The sequence below is a fragment of the Tamandua tetradactyla genome, chromosome 22 (genome assembly GCF_023851605.1).
Source record: "Tamandua tetradactyla isolate mTamTet1 chromosome 22, mTamTet1.pri, whole genome shotgun sequence".
Taxonomy (NCBI): domain Eukaryota; kingdom Metazoa; phylum Chordata; class Mammalia; order Pilosa; family Myrmecophagidae; genus Tamandua; species Tamandua tetradactyla.
Genome location: NC_135348.1, coordinates 18,184,945 through 18,203,964, shown reverse-complemented (window position 1 = coordinate 18,203,964; position 19,020 = coordinate 18,184,945). Strand labels below are relative to the sequence as shown.

At 37.4% G+C, this 19,020-nt stretch overlaps 1 protein-coding gene across 5 annotated transcripts in view; it reads right to left on the bottom strand.

The window, feature by feature from the left end:
• IQCM (IQ motif containing M) overlaps nt 1-19,020 on the bottom strand; it is a 473,232-nt gene that overhangs the window by 371,324 nt on the left and 82,888 nt on the right. For 4 of the 5 annotated variants that reach the window (XM_077139853.1, XM_077139852.1, XM_077139854.1 and 1 more), the window contains 3 exons: nt 14,885-14,973; nt 6,639-6,721; nt 4,491-4,758 (listed from right to left, as the gene is read on the bottom strand). In XM_077139853.1, the coding sequence (XP_076995968.1) occupies nt 4,491-4,758; nt 6,639-6,721; nt 14,885-14,921 (388 nt within the window). In that variant the 5' untranslated portion in view covers nt 14,922-14,973. Of the gene's footprint in view, nt 1-4,490; nt 4,759-6,638; nt 6,722-9,609; nt 9,747-14,884; nt 14,974-19,020 lie in introns of all 5 variants that reach the window. The other variant, XM_077139855.1, reaches the window with a different exon arrangement.

Sequence of the window (19,020 nt, the reverse complement as noted above, 5' to 3'; positions counted from 1 at the left end):
TACCATATTGAAGATGAACAAGATTGAAAGGGGTTGTATAGACCTACATGTCCCACTAATTACTGTTATAGAAATAGAAATAATAATAGAAATATTAATTAGTTCCTGCAAGAATTACTTCAAAAATATGATTCTTCTGTAAAGAATGTTTAAGTCCAGGGTACAGGGGAAAAACTGCTATTGCATGCTATGAGTTATGTTCAAAAGGAAACCATCAGCATGACCATGGTAAAAGCAGAAGTAAATAATAGGGTGAGGGACAAGAGTTAAGAGGAGGTTTAGATTTCCTATTTGGCAAGGTCGTGTTTATTGGTTTTCTGTCTAAAATTCTTATCTAAAATTGAGAATGCTGATGGACTGTGAACTTTGGGCCCTCTATATGATGGTCAAAGGATGCAGGTGGCTGAAGGATGCACTGATTGGCGAACGATGGTGTATACTTATGAACGAAGGTTGTGCCGCCACAAAAAGGAACAATACTGTGAGATGCAATGACAGGAATGGACATGTGGGACATTTGGTGAGACAAAATAAGCCAGAAACAAAAAACAACAATGCTTTTAAGAAAACAGGGGCCTAGATTGTAGGCATTTAGAGCAGACACGGTAAGTCCGGGGTGGTGATTATTATTTCTGGATTTCGAGAGGCTGTTATATATATACATAACCTGATTTTTAGAGATAAGAACACAGCCAAACAGGTTGGGGTTAAAGTAATTCAGAACATAGGGGTAAGAAGACAGTGTCTATATTTTAGAACCACACATATTCTTTGAGACCAATGGAAGAAAGGTTTATTTGATCTGGAACTAAAATTTTCTGTGGGGCATAATCTAAATCAACCTATCTGCTTATAGCTCATTTGAACAACTGAAACACAGGAAGCACAGAGTGGAAGGGAGGTTCTTTAATTCCATATAGATTATTGTAGTGCCTGGAAACATCCTAGAGCATATTGAGCACATAATCAAAAAGTGTTGGTGAGTTCCCCTGAGGGAGGGGAGAAAGAATATGGACCTATTAAACCTTGCCATCAGGAACTTCCTGTTACTGTGTCAAACTTTAGGGACACCCAAATCAATAGGCCATGCCCTTGATCATGAGGCTTCCTCTTGGGAGGCTTAGGTAGGTAGTGGAAGGGCTTGAACTACCCATAGGCATGCCTGGAAGTTACTTCTGAGGACCTCTGTTGTTGCTTAGATGTGGCCTCAGTCTCTCTGGGCGTGGCTCTGCAGATGAGATCATTGCCCTCCCCCCTGTGTGGGACGTAGCGTCCAGGTTGAAGGCTCCCTGGTGACATGGGAGATGACTCCCAGGAATGATTCCAGACCTGGCACCATGGGATCAACAGTTGGCCAAGATGGGGAGGAAAAGTGAAATTAATAGAGTGTTTGTGGTGGGGAGAATTCAGGTGGAGTTGAGGGGCTACTCTGGAGGTTGCTCTTACATAAGCTTCTGGTAGAACCTGATGCCTATCATGACCTGCTCACCCCCAACCAGGACCATTCCAGCCAGTCCTGAAGAACATCTAGGGCAATAAATGGGATTCTGTAGGGATTCTAGGCTCTAGGGTGACTTTCCAGAGGCGTGCAGCCTCCAGATGGGTCCCTGGTCCAGATAACTTCTGAAACCTAGCCCAGCCTCTCCAGAACATCAGATAGTTCCATCTCCCTACCCCATATTAGTGACAGACCCTCCAATATCAAAAATTTAGAATTGCCATAGCCAAAAAAAACCCCAATGAGATGTATGGAAAGATCAAAGGTGATGGTGGAATTATACATAGAAGATAGGATTGAACAAATAAATATGAATGCTGAATCATTAAATTGATATCTCCTTTAGTCTCCAGTATTTTAGAGCAGCTAGAAGTAAAAATCTAAAACTGTGAAATTGTAACCCACGTCAAACACTGAAATATGTACAACAACTAATTGTGGTGCTGTGCTTTGAAATTTATAGCTTTTTTGTATATATGTTATTGTTCACCAAAAAAGGAAAAAAAAAGTTGATTATGATGATAAAAAATATTTAAGCCCTCTAGCCTCCTTTATTCTGGAGCAGCTAGAAGGAAAAATATGAGAGGATCGTATGGTAGCCCATGACAAACCATGGGATCTGTCCTTTAACCACTTATGTAAGAGTGCTTTGAAAACCATTGCTTTTTTCTTTCTTTGTTTTGTATATATGTTAAATTATACAATTAAAAAGTCAAAAAAATAAATAATAGGAGGGGTAAGGGGTAAAATAAATTAGGTAGATTGAAATATTAGTGGTCAATGAGAGGAAGGAATAAGAGGTATGGGATATATGAGGGTTTTTCCTTTTTTCTTTTTCTGGAGTGATACAAATGTTCTCTTAATGATCATGGTGATGAATACACAACCATGTGATGATATTGTAAGCTGTTGATTATATACCATGAATGGACTGTATATGTGTGAAAATTTGTCAATAAAAATATATATTTTAAAAATCTAGCCCCACCCATCCTCTCTACTGCATCTCTCCTTTCCTTTCCTAAAATATAAAACATTCTTTTGTCCTTAAGAGCTTTAACTCATTTTGCCCCCAACTGCTCAAAATGGTTCCCATCCTATTTCTAACAAATTTCTCCATAAAATCCAGGTATAATGAGCTCTCTTCTGAGAGGTATTCATTCTGGCACTTGGGAACCAAGGTGGTTTGGAGCTATGTACTCCAGAAAAACGTGTTCTTAAACTCAATCTATTCCTGTAGGTGTGAACCCATTTTAAGTAGGACCTTTTGATGAGGCTACTTCAGTTAAGGTGCAGCCTTGCTGAATCAGGGTAGTTCTTTATCCTGTTACTGAAGGCCTTATCCAGAGGTCACAGAGAGGGAGAAAGCCAGAGGGAGCAGGCAGAAGCTGAATGTCAACAGAACCCAAAAGAAAAGGGAGAAGCCAGGAGAGGCTGTCATGTGCATTGATTGCCATTTAACAGAAAAGCCAAAGACCAAGAATGGTTGGCAGCCAGCTCCACAATTCTTCTGGGACAAAGAATTGCCTTAATGATGCTTTGATTTTGGACTTCCAGCCTCAAAACTGTGAGCCAATAAATTTCCACTGTTTAAGCTAACCCATCGTGTGATATTTGGTTTAACTACAAGGAAACTAAAACAGTTGGTTTCCATAATGCTTTGTACTTACCCCTATAACAGCAATCGTCATCACATAATAAGGAATTACCTGGGTGTTTATCCCTATAATAACTGTCCGAACCTTTTCATCTTTGTTTTACCAGCTTCTAACACAGTACCTGATATGGAACAGGCACTTATTATTGGATGAAAAAAATAAAAATGAAGGAATAAATGAGTAAAGTTCTTCAGAAACAACGTAAGAGGAAGAAAATAGGATGGGGCTGTAGAAAAAGCTATGAAGGCTATAACTAGAAATACATTTTAAGAGGCCATTTAATCCAGCCTTTAGTCTCAGAACAATAATATCGCTAGGCTTAAATAAGCCTCCTGTTTCTATCATATCAATTTCCTGACAGAAAATAAATATTAACTAAAATTTGTCTAAAGGGAAAACCTTATAGCTCTCAAAAATGTTTTTAGGGTTTTGTGGAAACACAAATGGTTTGCCCTATCCTCTTCAACAGAAGATTTCAGGGCTATAAAAACACAACTGCTTTGGTAACAAGGAAATAAACAATCTATGAAGAATTGTACCGTCAGGAATTATTTCGGTTTGCTAAAGCTGCCAGAATGCAATATACCAGAAATGGTTTGGCTTTTATAAAGGGGATTTATTAATTACAATTCTAAGGTCATGAAAACATCCAAATTAAGGTACCAACAAAAGATACGTTCTTGGAGGAAAGGCGGCTGGCATCCGGAACATCACTATTAGCTGGGAAGGCATGTGGCTGGCATGTGCTGGTCCTTGCTATCAGTTCGTTGCTTTCGGCTTCTGATTCCAGTGGCTTTCTCTCTGTAAGAACCTGTGGATCCTTTCTTAGTTTCTCTAGGGCGAACTCTTGATTTCATTTCTTAACTTAGCATCTCCCAGGCGCACTTCTGTCTGCATATCCAAACATGTGTCTCCTCTCCCAAATGTTCCTATCTTAAAGGGCTCCAGTAAGTGGATTAAGACCTACCTTGAATGGGTAGGGTCACATCTCCATGGGAACAACCTAATCAAAAGACCCCACATACAAGGGGACTAGAAGAACATGGTTTCTCTGGGGTACATAACAGTTTCAAACCAGCACAGGTATATCATTCTTTTGTAAGATTCAACCAATCAATTTTGTTTCCCTAAATTCCTTTTCCTGATCACATGTTTTCTTCTCAATTTCTGGTGGCCCAATAGGCTAAACGTCCTGTTAATCATGTTGCTCTACCTTCCATTGCTAAAACTTAAAAATTCAGGGTTTTATCTTAGGGAAATTCCATTATGAGAGCGTAGAAGAAACAGTTCTGCCTATTGGTTTGCTGAACTTCTTTACTCCATTCAGAACTTACCATTTGAAAGTAGATCTCTAGATTCCTTGTGTTTTTCTTTTATATTAAACAAGCAAGGCTCCTTGAATGAAACACATTTTGAAGACTCCTCAAAAGCTTCAGTTTTGTAAAGATCCTTGGGAAAATAAATATTTCTGCATGAGGACCACACTTCTTGGACCACATCAAGTATTTCCTTTTTTTTAATCTCCAAAGGCATGTGTATGCCAGATTTCCTTTTTTGTTGTTTATCTCTAAAGACACTAAAAGAAGTACCTTGAAATTTACTCTGTGAATGAAACAAAAATAAATTTTAATAAAATTGCATGTCTATTACATAAACAAAATAGTTTACTATATAACACATGACCATAAACAATATGACAGTAATCATGTAAGTCAGATATACATGTATGTGCAATTCCCCATAAGCATTCCACTTCAAAAAAAAAAAAAAAGTAAATTTTAAAAAACTAATTTACTCTGCAAATGTGAGGTTTCTAAATATAGCTTTAAACTCCATTTTTAGAAAGGGGTTTTCAATAAAAGATGTCAGAATTTAATTAGCAGCCACCTTTGTATAATTGTCAAATGTCTACAATGTATAATGTATAATGTATAATGAAAATGTACAATTTCTAGTTTGGCTAACTAGATGCTAACGCCCTAAACCTGTTTCTTTGTTGAAGTGGAAACAACTGAGTTTACTTGGAGTAGGCTCTCCAGCAGAGCATATTAATAAAAGGATTTGTATTTCAGATCTCTTCAATCACCTAATTGCCCCTTAATTTTGCCCACCTTGAGCAATAGAAAAATAAACCTCCATGTCTCTGATAAAGTTTTATCCAAAGAACTGTACTTTTGCATCTCATTTTATTGCCCATAAAGAGAGCTACAGACAAACTTAAAAAGGCTTAGACAAATTCAACTTGTTGCCTATTCAAATTGTTGTCAATTCAAGATGCCAACCCAGAAGGATTTGATATGCTAGTATTAGGTTTTGGTTTGCAAATGTAACCAAAGATGGAATATTATACTGTTATTATTAAACTTCTATAATAGGCCAAGGCACATCTGTCTAACTCTGAGACTGCCAAGTTTTCCGAGACTGTGAGACTATATACCTTCCAGTGAAATCAAAATAATTTAAAATTATTTTAAAACTGGATAATGGAAAGAAATTTAAAAAGTTAACATTGCTTTACAAGATTGAAACCACCTTAGGGCCAGTTTTGTCTAGAGGACCATTCAATTAAAAAGAAAAAAAACAGAAGAAAATATTACAATGCCCCATCCCCAATAAGATGTACTAAAAAAATCATTTAATCCCTATTTGAAAATTTGTAAATATATATATATGTATATGCATGTGTGTGCATGCATGCACATGAGTCTAAAAGGGGAATAGAATCGTGTGACACACAATAAACCACCCTGAGACCCCTTCCCTCCCCAGTCTTCCAAAGGCCCATTCATTACAATGGCTGCTCCTCTCCAAATATTCCCTATCACTTCTGCAAATACTCTCCTCCAAAACTTCCCCCATGCTGACTCTCCTTTCTTTTTGCCTTTCTCCTTCTCACTCACCCTTTTCACTCACTTCCCAAATCCATACCATTCAGCAAATATTTATTGAGCCAGACACAGTGCTCCTTGTTGGAGATGAAACATTCAAAAAAGATAGTCTCTGCCCTCAAGGAGCTATAAGACCGGTAAACGGTTCTAATGAAAAGTGATGTGCAAGGAGATACAGGTAAGCAGTGGCAGGCTGGGAACACAGAAGAAACACACCTCATAATAGATTTTCTAGTTTGGCTTTGTCTAAACAGTGTGTTAGGTATATTTACTTGAGATACTAAATCTAAATATTTTTGCTGCAAAATTCAACAAAAGAAAGCATAAAAGCTTGGATTAAATGTGCAAATTAAATATATGTATATAAAGATTATATATAGATAATTAAATAATTTCTATAGCTGAAAATTCTTCTTTTTAAATGAATTCTCAAATCAATTTTTATAGCCATTGAGGATTTCATTTTCTCTTCAATTCCATTCATAACTTCTCCCATATTAGGGTTTCATACAATCTTTTGTAATAATCATTGCAGTATACAACAATAGTTAGTTTCTTGAATAACATAATGTTAGACAAATGCAAAGTATTAACCTCATTTATTTTCTCATAATGTTGGGCAATGAGTGTTTTTGCTTCTTGGAAAAAATCTTTTCTGATGGTCTCTAACGTAGAACCTAAAATAAAAACAGAGAAAATTTCATATTTTCAATGTTATAATGTACTTTCTCAAAAATGTTGAAACCATAAAATTAAAATTGTTGGGCAATTATGAATCTTACAAGACTTTATAGATATCTCAGGGGATACAAAAAAGTTAATGTAATGATCCTTAAAGTAATATTCTGCTTTTTAAAAAAGAAAAATCAGGTTATGACGGTCTGAGTGATGACAGGTTATCCTAAATTGTATAAAGAAAAAATTATTGTCAAAGACAACAGGCAAAATTGAAATCCCCTCTACTTCTGAAAGTTCTTTGAATGTTACTACACAGAAAAAAACAACGTATTTTGGGCACGAAATTTACTAACTAGACTACCTACGTTCTTTAACGTACTCCTGGTGACTAATACAAATAGCTGTACATTTCTTTAAGAATATTTACCTTATAATTTTTGATAAAATTATAAAATAAAATAAATTCCCTCAATAGGTCTGCTAAGTAGGAATAGCACTAAAATAAAAAAATATAAACTGCTACAAATGGATAGCACTATAACTAGCTGATTTATATTTTCCTAAAATTCCTAGTTAAATTTTTTAACCAGTGCTATATATAGAATTCTATACCATGAACACAAATACTTTATCATCCTCATTTATCCTTGTCTAAGATATTTCCTTGCTGATTCTGACATATAAGTGTCTCTAAGCTTCTTCTTCATATTCAGTAAACAGTTAATATATTATCTTATTCAAATTAGCTTTTAAGTCTGGCCAGTGGTTTCCATTTCTATAACTTTAACTTCCTTTAGTACTCTTAGGATCAGTGCTTTACTTTTCTTCTTTTCCCCGACTCGAATTTTAAGCAGTTAAAAACTCTGTCTTCATGGATATCAAAACTGTAATGAGCCCCCAAAAAAGCCATGTACTTCTAATCCAGTCTTGTGGGAGTAGGCCTATCGTTGGGTGCGACATTTGATTAGGTTATCCCATGGAGATATGACCCACCCAGTTATGGGTGAGACCTTTGATTTCCTTGTTTCCAGGGAGACATGACCCCCCCCCCCCCATTCAAGATGAGTCTTAATCTGCTTACTGGAGTCCTTTAAGAGGAAGACATTTTGGAGAAAGCCTAGATGCTTGGAGAACCACCACAGAGAGTAGATGCTTGGAGACAGAAGGCCCCAGGACATGCTGTGGAAAGACTCATGGTAGCTGAGAAAGCCATTTTGAAACCAACTCAGGAGAGAAGGGCCAGCAAACATCACCATGTACCTTTCCATGTGACAGAGGAACCCAGACATGATTGGCATTTCTTTTTTTTTTGCTCTATATCCATCTGTTCCCATCTCCTCCGTGACCTTGCCTCAGCAGCTGTCCATTCCTCATCCATTCTTACACTTTACACTCATTCCCTGTCAATGGTTCCTTTCCCTCAATCACTCCTCTGACTACTGAAATGCTGAAATCTGATTTCTATGCTCATCAGAAGATTTTGGTGAAAACTTCTCTTGCCATGAGCAGCAGTGACCATCTAATCGACAAACCCAGTGACATATGATCACTCCTTAATGGACATTTTACTGCTGTAGATTTGAGCTTCTACTTGAAACCCGAAGCCCAAAATAAATGCTATTAATATTTTATCTTTGGTCCTTCCACACTATTTTATAGCTACTGGAATGGATGGGACCTCCCTGCTTCCAGTGATGTTATCCTCTTGCTGATATCTTAATTTAGACACTTCCACGGCCTTAGAATTGTAACTTATAACTTAATAAATCCCCTATATAAAAGCCAAAATAATAATATTAATAATGAAATATCACACATTTCCACCAGAATAACTAAAATTAAGAAGGCTGATAATGCCAAATGTTAGTGACAATGTGGCACTACTGGAAGGAACACTTACATGTTATTGATGGAAAGGTAAATTAGAAGAATCAATTGGAAAGGACATGGCAATGTTTCTTTAAAAAAACCATATATACACTTCTTCTACTACCCAGCAGGGCTATATTTACCAAAGAGAATGAAGACATTTGTTGCATAAAGGCGTGTACAAGACTGTTCACGGCAGCTTTATTCATAATAGCTCCAAATTAGAAACAGCCCAGAGGTGAATCAATGGATGCAATGGATAAACAAACTGTGGTATACGCATACAATGACATACTACTCAGCCATAAAAAAAGAACCAAACTACACACACACACACACAAAGTGGGTGAATATTGAAAGTATTATGCCAAATAAAAGGAGCTTTACCCAGAAGTACATACTGTATGATTCTACTTATATGACATTATAGAAGAGACAAAACTGATCTATGATATAAAGAAAGAAAAAAGCCAAACAGTGATTCTTTTTGGTGGGAAGTAGCATGGATTGACTAAGAAGAGACATGAATGAACTTTATGGGATGATGGTAATATTTTATATCTTGTTAGGGATTTGGGTTAACTATACATACACAATTATCCTAACTCGATAAATGTATACCTAAAAATTGTGCATCTCATTGAATGTATATTTTACATCAAAAGAAAAAAATTGTAAGTGAATATTGAATTCTAACTAATGATATGAATGGATGGAGAGAAGGATGAATAGATACGTGATAAAACAAATAATAAAATATTAATGATAAAAACTGGGTGCTCGGGCAGTCCATGGTGGCTCAGTGGCAGAATTCTCGCCTGCCATGCTGGAGACCCGGGTTTGATTCCCAGTGCCTGCCCATGCAAAAACAAAAAAAAAAAACAAAAAACTGGGCGCTCAGTATATGGGTATTCACTTAAAATTCTTTCAAACCTGAGGTATGTTTGAACATTTTACAGAAAAATATTGGGAGCAAACTTCTCTTCATTCCTTCAAAAAATTTCCCCTTGCTTTTCACCTTGCAGACTCAGGAGCCACAGGAGGCTGGTCCCTTGAAGCAGTGATGTCCCGCTGAGCCTGAGGAAGACGTCCAAAATAAAGGAGATTCTAGCCAACTACAGAACACTTGGGAGTTCGGGTTGGGAGAAGAAGCATCTACAAAAAGTCACCATCAAGATAAACACCACTGGAGCTGGCCCTTGTGCAGGTCTAGAAATAACAACACTGCCTCTTTCTCTTCACCTTCTTCCTTCTTTCCATATTTATCTATGGAAAATGCTTTAAATCATACCAAACTCAAATCGCCCTGCCCTTCCATATTTGCCACTACATCTCCCCACATTCAGGATGCCTACATTTCTTAAGACATTGCTTGATGGAAACTTATTTTTTTCTTTTAACTAAAAATAAATGTCAAGATACCGTGCATATGTTCCAAGACAAGTGTACATATTCCAGAGCATAAAGTCGCTTGCCATTAGTTCAGTTCTACCAAGTGATAAATAATTTTTGCAATTCAAACCCATAATATGCACTATCCTCACAGTGAAAGCATGGAATGTCAGGAATCAAACCGGCCTGTACTTCATCAAGTTTCAACTAAAATCTAAGTCTGTTTTTGTGGGGCCTCTTAACCAGAGCCCTAACTTCCTGAAGGAAAGACAAGCGTTTCCTCATTGCTTATTCCCATCTTCTCACAATAATCCTTTCCTCCTTTAGTCATCTTCTGACTAATCAAAGCTCCCTTATAACTCTTTTGTTTCTGTCACACACATAGTAAGGAATGTCATTTATTAATATTTGAAATAAATAAGTGAAGGGTTTTTGTTAAAAATGTAGCTCTATAAAAACCATGGCTTCTTTGTACCGGATGAGACTACAGAGATGAATGAGTCTTCGCTCTCAGGCAAAGCACCAAGACACAGAGGGGAATGTCTTCTAAAGTCACGTGGTGGTGCTGTGAGCCCCTGGTGGCTTTGTCCACTCATCTGTTGCTTTTCCTGGTGCCTTCCCTCCCTGTGAGTACTGGAGACTCCTCCAAGACTGGGCTGACCACCTTGGGTGAAATACTCGCATTTCACTGAAGACACAGGCACTTTCCTTCCAGCCGGCCATTCTGTGCTGTGCCTTGTCATTTAATGTGCTGATGCAGCTATTCTGATTCTCTCCCTTACCTGAAAATTAGCCTTTGGTAAAAGAGTTAAAATTGTGGCATTTTCTTCCCATCTGGGCTTTTCGTTGATCAACAGGTGTGTTTGATTTTCCCTGCCACCCCCACCCCCACCCCCCACCCAAAGCGTTATGAATCACCCGTGAACTGTGCAGGTCTACTGTACTCTGTGGCAATCTAATGGCCTCTTTGAGACCAGCAAAGAGGGTCCAACTCAACAGGCCCTGCCTTATGTCCATACAGTCAGGCCACAAAGTTCTTGAACAGAACAGGACCTGATGCCATTCATACAGGGGCAGAAAAAGGCAACACGGCCAGAATTCAGCAATTTCCTATGGACCCTGAAACGGCACCTCAGAAGGCTCAAGCACCCGCTAACTTCAAACCGGCCATCTACACCCTTGTCATTTAGGGTGCTAGGGCAGCTGTTCATATTTTCTCCCTAACTCAAAAGCAGCCTTTGAACAAAGGAGTTAAATTCTCAAGGCAGCACAGGATGGTAATTCAAATTGCAATGCCTCACACAAAAGGCAAGGCTAGAATTTGTTCTTTATTTTTGTAATTTCCAAGGATATGCATATATTCAATAAATGAGTCTAAAAATTACAACTAATTAAACAACTCTGACATTAAGGATCCATCCAGTTAATAATCTCTGAGGCTTCTGTTTCTTTGCTAACAATGGGATAAATAATAAGTATGCAGCTTTTATACTTTCAAGCACACAATATAACTTCAGTTATTAAGAGGGAGTTGCTAAAGTCTGCTCCTTCTCCATTTAAAAAAAAAACCTATTATTTAAGACTGTTTTACAATTACATATCCATAGCATATCGAACGACTTTAAATATTCCTGAGTCACACTATTTTGGGTTGAATTCTAAAACTTGCCTATGAATCTTAATTAATTTCCTTACCCTTAGTTTTCTCATTTGTAAAATGAGGATAATAATAATATTTCTCACACAGAGTTATTGTGAGGATTAACTTAGATATTGTTAAGAAGCACTTAGCACAGCCTAGCACATAATAAGTTTTTAATAAATGTGAGCAATTATTATTACTGCTATTATTGTATTGCTATAATTGGACTAAACTTTTCTCCCACAGTATTTATATAATTAATTTCATAAGTCTATCCTCATTTCTTCAATAACACAAAGATAAACTTCAACTTTCTGAATTAGTTTGAATGAATTATGTCTTGTTATAGTTCTTTTTCTCCAAAACTAATTAATTAATATGCTTACAGATAATAAAATCTCCTCACACTTTGGATTTTTCAAGTCACTAAAGCCCCAAAACACAATAATAAATCATTACAAGCAACAACAATTTTTCAGGAAGAACTTAATGAAGAGGTTGAAATAGTCATTTTAAACTTATCTAAAATATAATGGGTATAAATATTAACATTTCCATGGGGAGGAGAAGGGAATGTGAGTACCTCCTAATCCCAAAGGTTTTCACTTGCCTAAAATATTTTTTTTATCTATTTTATCGTCAAAATAAAAACCCATTCTTCATATATCATCAGTTTAATGCTATTGCAATTAATGGCTCATAAAGCTGCAAATTTCTCTTTCTGCTTTAGAGGGTTTATGGAGTGCTCTAGTAAATCATGGAAAACATTTGAAGAGGATCTAATTATAGAAACAATGACAAGGAATGAGCCGTTGACCATCTCTTGATTGTAATTGTAGGAGTCTTTTATTTCTTTGCATCCAAAAAGACCCAGGGGCTTACCCCATGAAACATGGGGTTTTTCATAAGCAAAACAAAAAATAACTGGCCTTACTCAGAGGGTTTGGTTTTCCAACTTTCCCACTAATAGGCAGCATTCTTCAAAGAGAGAATTCAAAAAATTTTACTTTGGAATATATCCTGAAAAGAGATGTATGGCCATATGACTAAGGTCATCCCTTTGCATACATGGTTAGAGTAAGTGCCTGACTGTGTTTGATTTCATAGGTCTCAGGAAAGCCCCACCTCAGGATCCATTCAGTTCAACATACATTCACTAAATACCTACTACCTACAAAGGGCCAGATATTGTTTTGGTTCTACATGTGCTGATGTAAATAGGAGCCTATCCTTCCTTCCAGGTACTTCAAGAGTGGTGCCGGAAAAAATTGTAAATAAATTCCATTCTATATGATATGACAGGTGCTACAATAAGCCACTAACACCCCCTACTGCCAGCTCATTAATGCATCAATTTCCTCACAAAAAAAAATAAAGCTTTCCATTGCATTATTAGAGATAAAGTTCAAAAGAGAAATATCCCAAGAGAAATAACAGTGAACCAAATCCAGCCTAAGAAAATGGTTTTAAAATTGTGTTTCATTAATTTCACATGCCTCGGGGGCTCTTCCTTCTTTCAATCAGAGAAGCTCAGATCTTATCTGCTTCGCATGTTTGAGCTTTTCTAAGATTTATTTTGGAAAAGAGAATTCCTTGGATAAAATAACAAACACCAAGAAATAAAAACAAGCAAACAAAAAAGGCTTGACTATCACAGCATATGCCAAAAGATCTGTTTCTCAAAAGCAGATTCGGGTGGAGGGAAGTTAGGAGACCCAAGGAAAAAAGGAGAAACTAGAGAGGGTAGAAGCTGGAGAGGAAGAAGCTGGAATTAAGGTCACTAATTCTTGGGTAAAGATTTGTGGAGGCAAATCTCTGGAGGAAAAATAGAAACTCTTTGAACAAAAACTTCAAGTAATTTACATTCGATTCCACTACATGTAAGTCAAGAGAACACATATAATTTCTCATTTCTTTTCAAAAAATAGTTAAAGGATCAAGTAAAATCCAAATTTTGAGGGGCGTGTGGTTATCTTCTCCTAAAGCACATATTCAACTTTTTTGTCTCCCAGCGTTTCTGCATTAGGACCCATCTCTTCAGTTCCCTATTAAAGACATGTTGTTGAGCTGTCTCGCACTGACACACTTTTACTCACTTCTCCCCTCCCACATTCCTTGGTCTTCTTTAAAAACATATCTTTTCCTCCCTGGAACAATAAATAATTAACAGTTCCCTATATGTCTCATAGGGATTTTACAAAGGATACCAAAAAGATCTCTCTATGTTAATATTTCTCAAACTGGGATTAAGTTACTAAAGAGATAAAGGGGAATTCCAAGCTCACAGCATCAAGACTTCAAATGTAATTTAATTATAAGTATGACCTGAAGGCAAAATTAAACTAGAGAACATTCCTCCTCCACTTCCTGGATCGTGGTATCCAAATAGAGGGTTAAAGGGATCCACAGAACACTTACTGATAGCTCTGGACAGGCCCCAGCTGGCCAGGATCATGTGCCTGGGGTCCAAAGAGCCAAAGGGAGGTAGAGCGGGAAAGCAAGAATCTCAGCTCTCCGGGCAGCACTAGGTGTTTCTCAGCTGGGCTAACTAAGCCTGGATTTAGAATTACTTGCAGTGTTGCAAAGTCTAGATCAGCTCTGTCTAACAGAAATAGTAATGGGAGCCAATAAGTAATTTAAAATTTTCTAGTAGCTACATTTAAAAAGTGGAAAAGGTGAAATGAATTGTAATAACATACGGTTTTATAGAATATTTCAATTAAACAAAATATATCTGAATATTTCAAACCAATCAATATTTTAGAACAGTTAATGAGATATTTTACTTTCTTTTTTGGTTGCTATTGTTTCTGCTTTTCAACCTCCAGTGCATATTTGGCCTTTACACACATCTCAATTCGGATGCTAATTTTTCAATGGAGATACTATATTGGTAATTAGAGTTCATAAAATGCTCCCTTGAGAAAATAGATTTACATGCAAGTTGTTCCAAACATTCTTAAAAACGTTTTCCAATAACTGAATTATCCATTTTTTAAGTTCAAATTAAAATGAACTTAAATATTCAGTTTCTAGTTCAAGAACTCAATAGTCACATGTGGCTAAAGGACAATAGTTTTCATTAAAAACTTGCTGTAGAGCTCTCAAAATATTATTATATGCCAATAAAAGGAATGGGCTGCCTCTTAAATGGTATGTAGGTAAGTTTAGTCTCCTGAGAGATAGTAATAGAAAAGACACATAGAAGAGTGGAGAGGCATGTGTTGTGCGTCAAGTAGCTAGGTGACGGAATACTTACGTTTTTCTTTCACAGGTACAGGCTCCTCAGTAACCATGATGGGAAGTTAGAGTGATCTTTTTCTTTTTCAAAGGCTGAGCTCCGGGTCCCTAAACACAGTAACAATAAGAAATTGATCGGTGATGGTATTTATTTTTAATTATTTCCTTTACTCACTGATGAAGAAATAAGATGAACAACAAACGTTTTTATAACATTATACCTCTTCTCTCAAACCTTCAATGTGTTCCCCTCCAAAAGATCTGATAGGGCTTGATGGCATCTCAAGCGTTTTTATACACATCACTTGTTCCCAACAACCTGAAAGGAACTTTTGTCCCACATTTAGCACAGATGGAAACTGTAGTTCAGAGAAGTAAAGTAAGTTGGCAACAGAAGTAGCTGCTCAGTGCCTTGTACTGAGCTCAAATCTAGATCTTTGGGCACAAGTCCCTGCTAGACACATCTAATTTCTCACTGCTCTCCGACTAATATCTGCTGCCTGGCACACACTGTGAACATTCCTACCTTTCAGCCGAGGTTTATGCCAGTCTTCTACCCAAAATGTCCCCTCTTCTCAGCTACATTTATTTATAGCCTATGCATTCTTAGAGCCAAGGTTCAAATCTCACCTCCCTCATGACTACCCTCGCTTCCAGTGACCTGCTTCTCCTGAACACAGCAGTTATGTTCTCCGTGCTCTCACTAGAAGCTTATATTCTGCAGGTTTAAGGAGATAAAAATAGAGAGTACAGTTACATATAGAAGACCTATATTCCCATTTGGACCCAATACGTCTTGAAAACCAAACTATACTTTAAACTTCTATTCTATGAGACCACTGGGTCACACTGAAGCAGGACAGAACAGGACAACTGCAGGTCCCTGGTTTCCTATCCGACTCTTAAAGAGTTTATGGGCAACTGCAGGTCCCTGGTTTCCTATCCAGCTCTTTAAAAAGTTAATGAACAACTGCAAATCCCTTCTTTCTTATCTCAACCCCAAAGGAATTAATTTAAACTGCAAACTCCATGGGACAAAAATTTCCCCTAAAGTCCCCCAAACCTCTCAAAACCATCAGAACCTCCCCAAACCATAGAAGCTTGTAAAATCCTGGGTCCAAAGCAAACTTTTAGTTAATAACAGAAAGCCTGGGGTTGTAAAGATTGTTAAACATTTGCCCAAAGACACAAAAGATAACTATTGATGCTTGCTGGCCAATTAATTGGCTGGTTAATTCAAACCATGTAAATCCCTGGTTAATCCAAACTGTGTAAATCCCTGGTTAATTCAAACCATGTAAACCCCTAGGGTCCAAAGGTTACTATGGAAACCTGCCACCAGCAAAAATCTTTTGCCTATAAAGCACGCCAACCCACTTTTACTCAGTGCATGTTTCTCCCTTGAACACATCCACATTATCTCTTTAATGAGTACTCTCTTTCTCTTTAATAAACTTTACTACTTATTCCTACTGGCCACCTAGTCTCTAAATTTTTTAGTGTCAAGACTAACTAACCTGGAACAGGGCTCAGCTGGCACCATTGCCAGCTGGGCACCAGTTACATCATGACATAAACACTGATTAAATGATGATGCAGATGAAAATAAAGATTAAAAATAATAATATGGGAGACCCAGGTTCAATTCCTGGTCCATGCACTTTCTAAAAACAAACAGACAAAAAAAAAAAATTCAACAAATGGTGCTGCAATAATAGGATACTCACATGGAAAAATAACAAAATGTGACCCTGTCATACAGCTCACAATAATAATAATAATAATAATAATAATAATAATGATAAAGATTGGTCTATGGAGGGTGGTATAAGAAAACTAAACCTGTATCTAGGATTATACAAGTGGTCCCCAGCTGTGGATGAATATTAGAATCTCCTGGGGAGTTTTAAAAATTAAATCAAAGTCTAGAGTGGGGCCCAGTCATCTGCATTTTAAAGGGTCTTCCCAGAAGATTTGAATGTCCAATGGGTAGAATGTTCCTCAACCTTCGTGGTACCCAGCTCAGTCCATCACATTCTGGGGGTGCTTCATTAGAGTGCTGACAAATGGTTTGATTGAGCTGAGCCCTTCCTCCTGGATTTGACGTTATCATTGCTTACAAAGCATTATCCAAAATGCATCAAATATTGCCTCTGTGGCCAAGGGGTCGGTTAATATTGATGCATACTACTGTGTGCTCACACAGCTTTACTGTAAGAAATACGAGTAGTAAATGCTTAACAGAGCCCACTAAGCCTCGTATTCTAAAACTCTAGGTGCCATTGTTTCTTCGGCTGACCTGACCAACAAATTGCGAGTGAAGTATTTAAGACATGTTAAATAACAATTTGGAGATTATCTGAGTAAATCTTTAAGCCAGCTTTGACCTATGGAAGTCAAGTCTCTGTAGTTGCATGCTCTTAAGACAGAAGGCTATTATATTTTTTCTCAGCTTCTACCCAGAGGGAAAAAAATATTGCAATTACAGCTTTAAAATAACAAATCTGGGACATCCAAAGATGATTAATTCTCAAATTGTCAGCATTACACCATGGGCAAGAACAAAGAACATGTATCTCATCTGCCTCGTTCTGTAAATGAATTGAGATAAATTAAAATAGTGCATATCCCTTAGCAATTAACAGTCAGGATGCATCTTGTGGTCTGGCTTAATTACTGTCTTCTTCTATTTAAAATAAGAAGGAAATAAAGGTGTCTTGTGCTCTGTCATTTTCTTGTTTTAATCTCCAAAGAAATGGATCCTTTTCCAGGGTTGTTGGCACCTACACCTTAATTCAGTGTGCCAGGAGTGTCAGCCTGCATTAAATTTGCTGGCAAGCAAGATATCCCACTGTCCTTTTAATGCAGCAAACTAGCCAAGCATCCTAAGGGGTGCTGGCACGGTAGTGCCCCCACAAACCAGAGGCAATGGGGGACGACTCTGAGACAGGAGATGGGAGTGCAGGAAAGCCCTGGAGGATGGAATTGCTTAGCGATGGGCAAACTGATGCAGAGTATCAGCCAAAAGAGCCATTCTCCACTTTAAGTCCCCAGGAGACAGCTATGAAATGCTGAGTCCCTCCTGATGCATTGATTGAAGGGGATTGTCCTCTATTTTGAAAGAAAAGGCATAAACACAAGTCCAATGCAAATCAAAATTTTAAATCAAAATGTAAAGCAACAAAATATGTCAGCTGTAGTAAGAAAGTCCGTGAGCTTTGTAAAAGAAGTGGTATATGTAAACCAGTGAGACGACCGAGGGCTGAGAAAGCAGCCTTCTGTGTGTGTGTTCAAGAGGAATTGAGCTACACCAAAACATGGAAACAGTGGTAATGTTTTTACTGAAAATTTTAAGAACCGGTGCAGCACAGACACCAATCAATCTGGCTAATTGAAGAGAGAAAGAGAAGACAGGCAGGTGAGAAAAATAGCTAAAGAACAACAACAAAAAACAAGCATGTTTTTTGGGAAACAGTGAGTATGAGTGTCTGATTTGAAAAAAGGGTTAGATTTTATGCTGCTGAAAGGGGCAAGTAACCACCAAAAGTGTTCTAAGAAGGCACTGACATAACCAGTATTCTGGAAGGTAACTGTCTTAAAGGCAAGGACTTGGGGTTTTTTTCTGCAATAGCCCCAGTGCCTTGAAAAGGACCTGGCATGAAGATCTCAAAAACACTTATGGAGTGTGTAAGTGTGTAGGGTTGCCCTACTTTCCCATGTCTCCTTTGGCACATTTGTGAAAAAAGCCCTTTCAACCTTCTTTTCTAGTAGGTACAGCTTAGTACTCACCTATATTGGGTTAAAGGAATGCCAAGGATTTCTTGTTCCATTTGTTCATGGATAAAAGGCAAAGAGAAGTGGAAACAGTATTTCCCTCCTTTATCACTTTAGCCTATCTTTCCTAAAATAGACGGTTGATAAAGACTTTATAATGGTATCGTGTATATATATTTTTTTTTTTAAGAATCCTGGTGGCAAAGAAGTTCCTTATGTTTTTCAGCAGGAAACAAAGCGGCTATGCTTCAGATCTGGACCAGTTTTGGCCATTCATATAAGGGCTCATAAAAGCAGATCTTTGTTTTCTACCCTCAAACTTTACCCCCCACCCCAAACTCCACCCCAACCCTCCCAACTTCAATGAGAATTTCATACCCT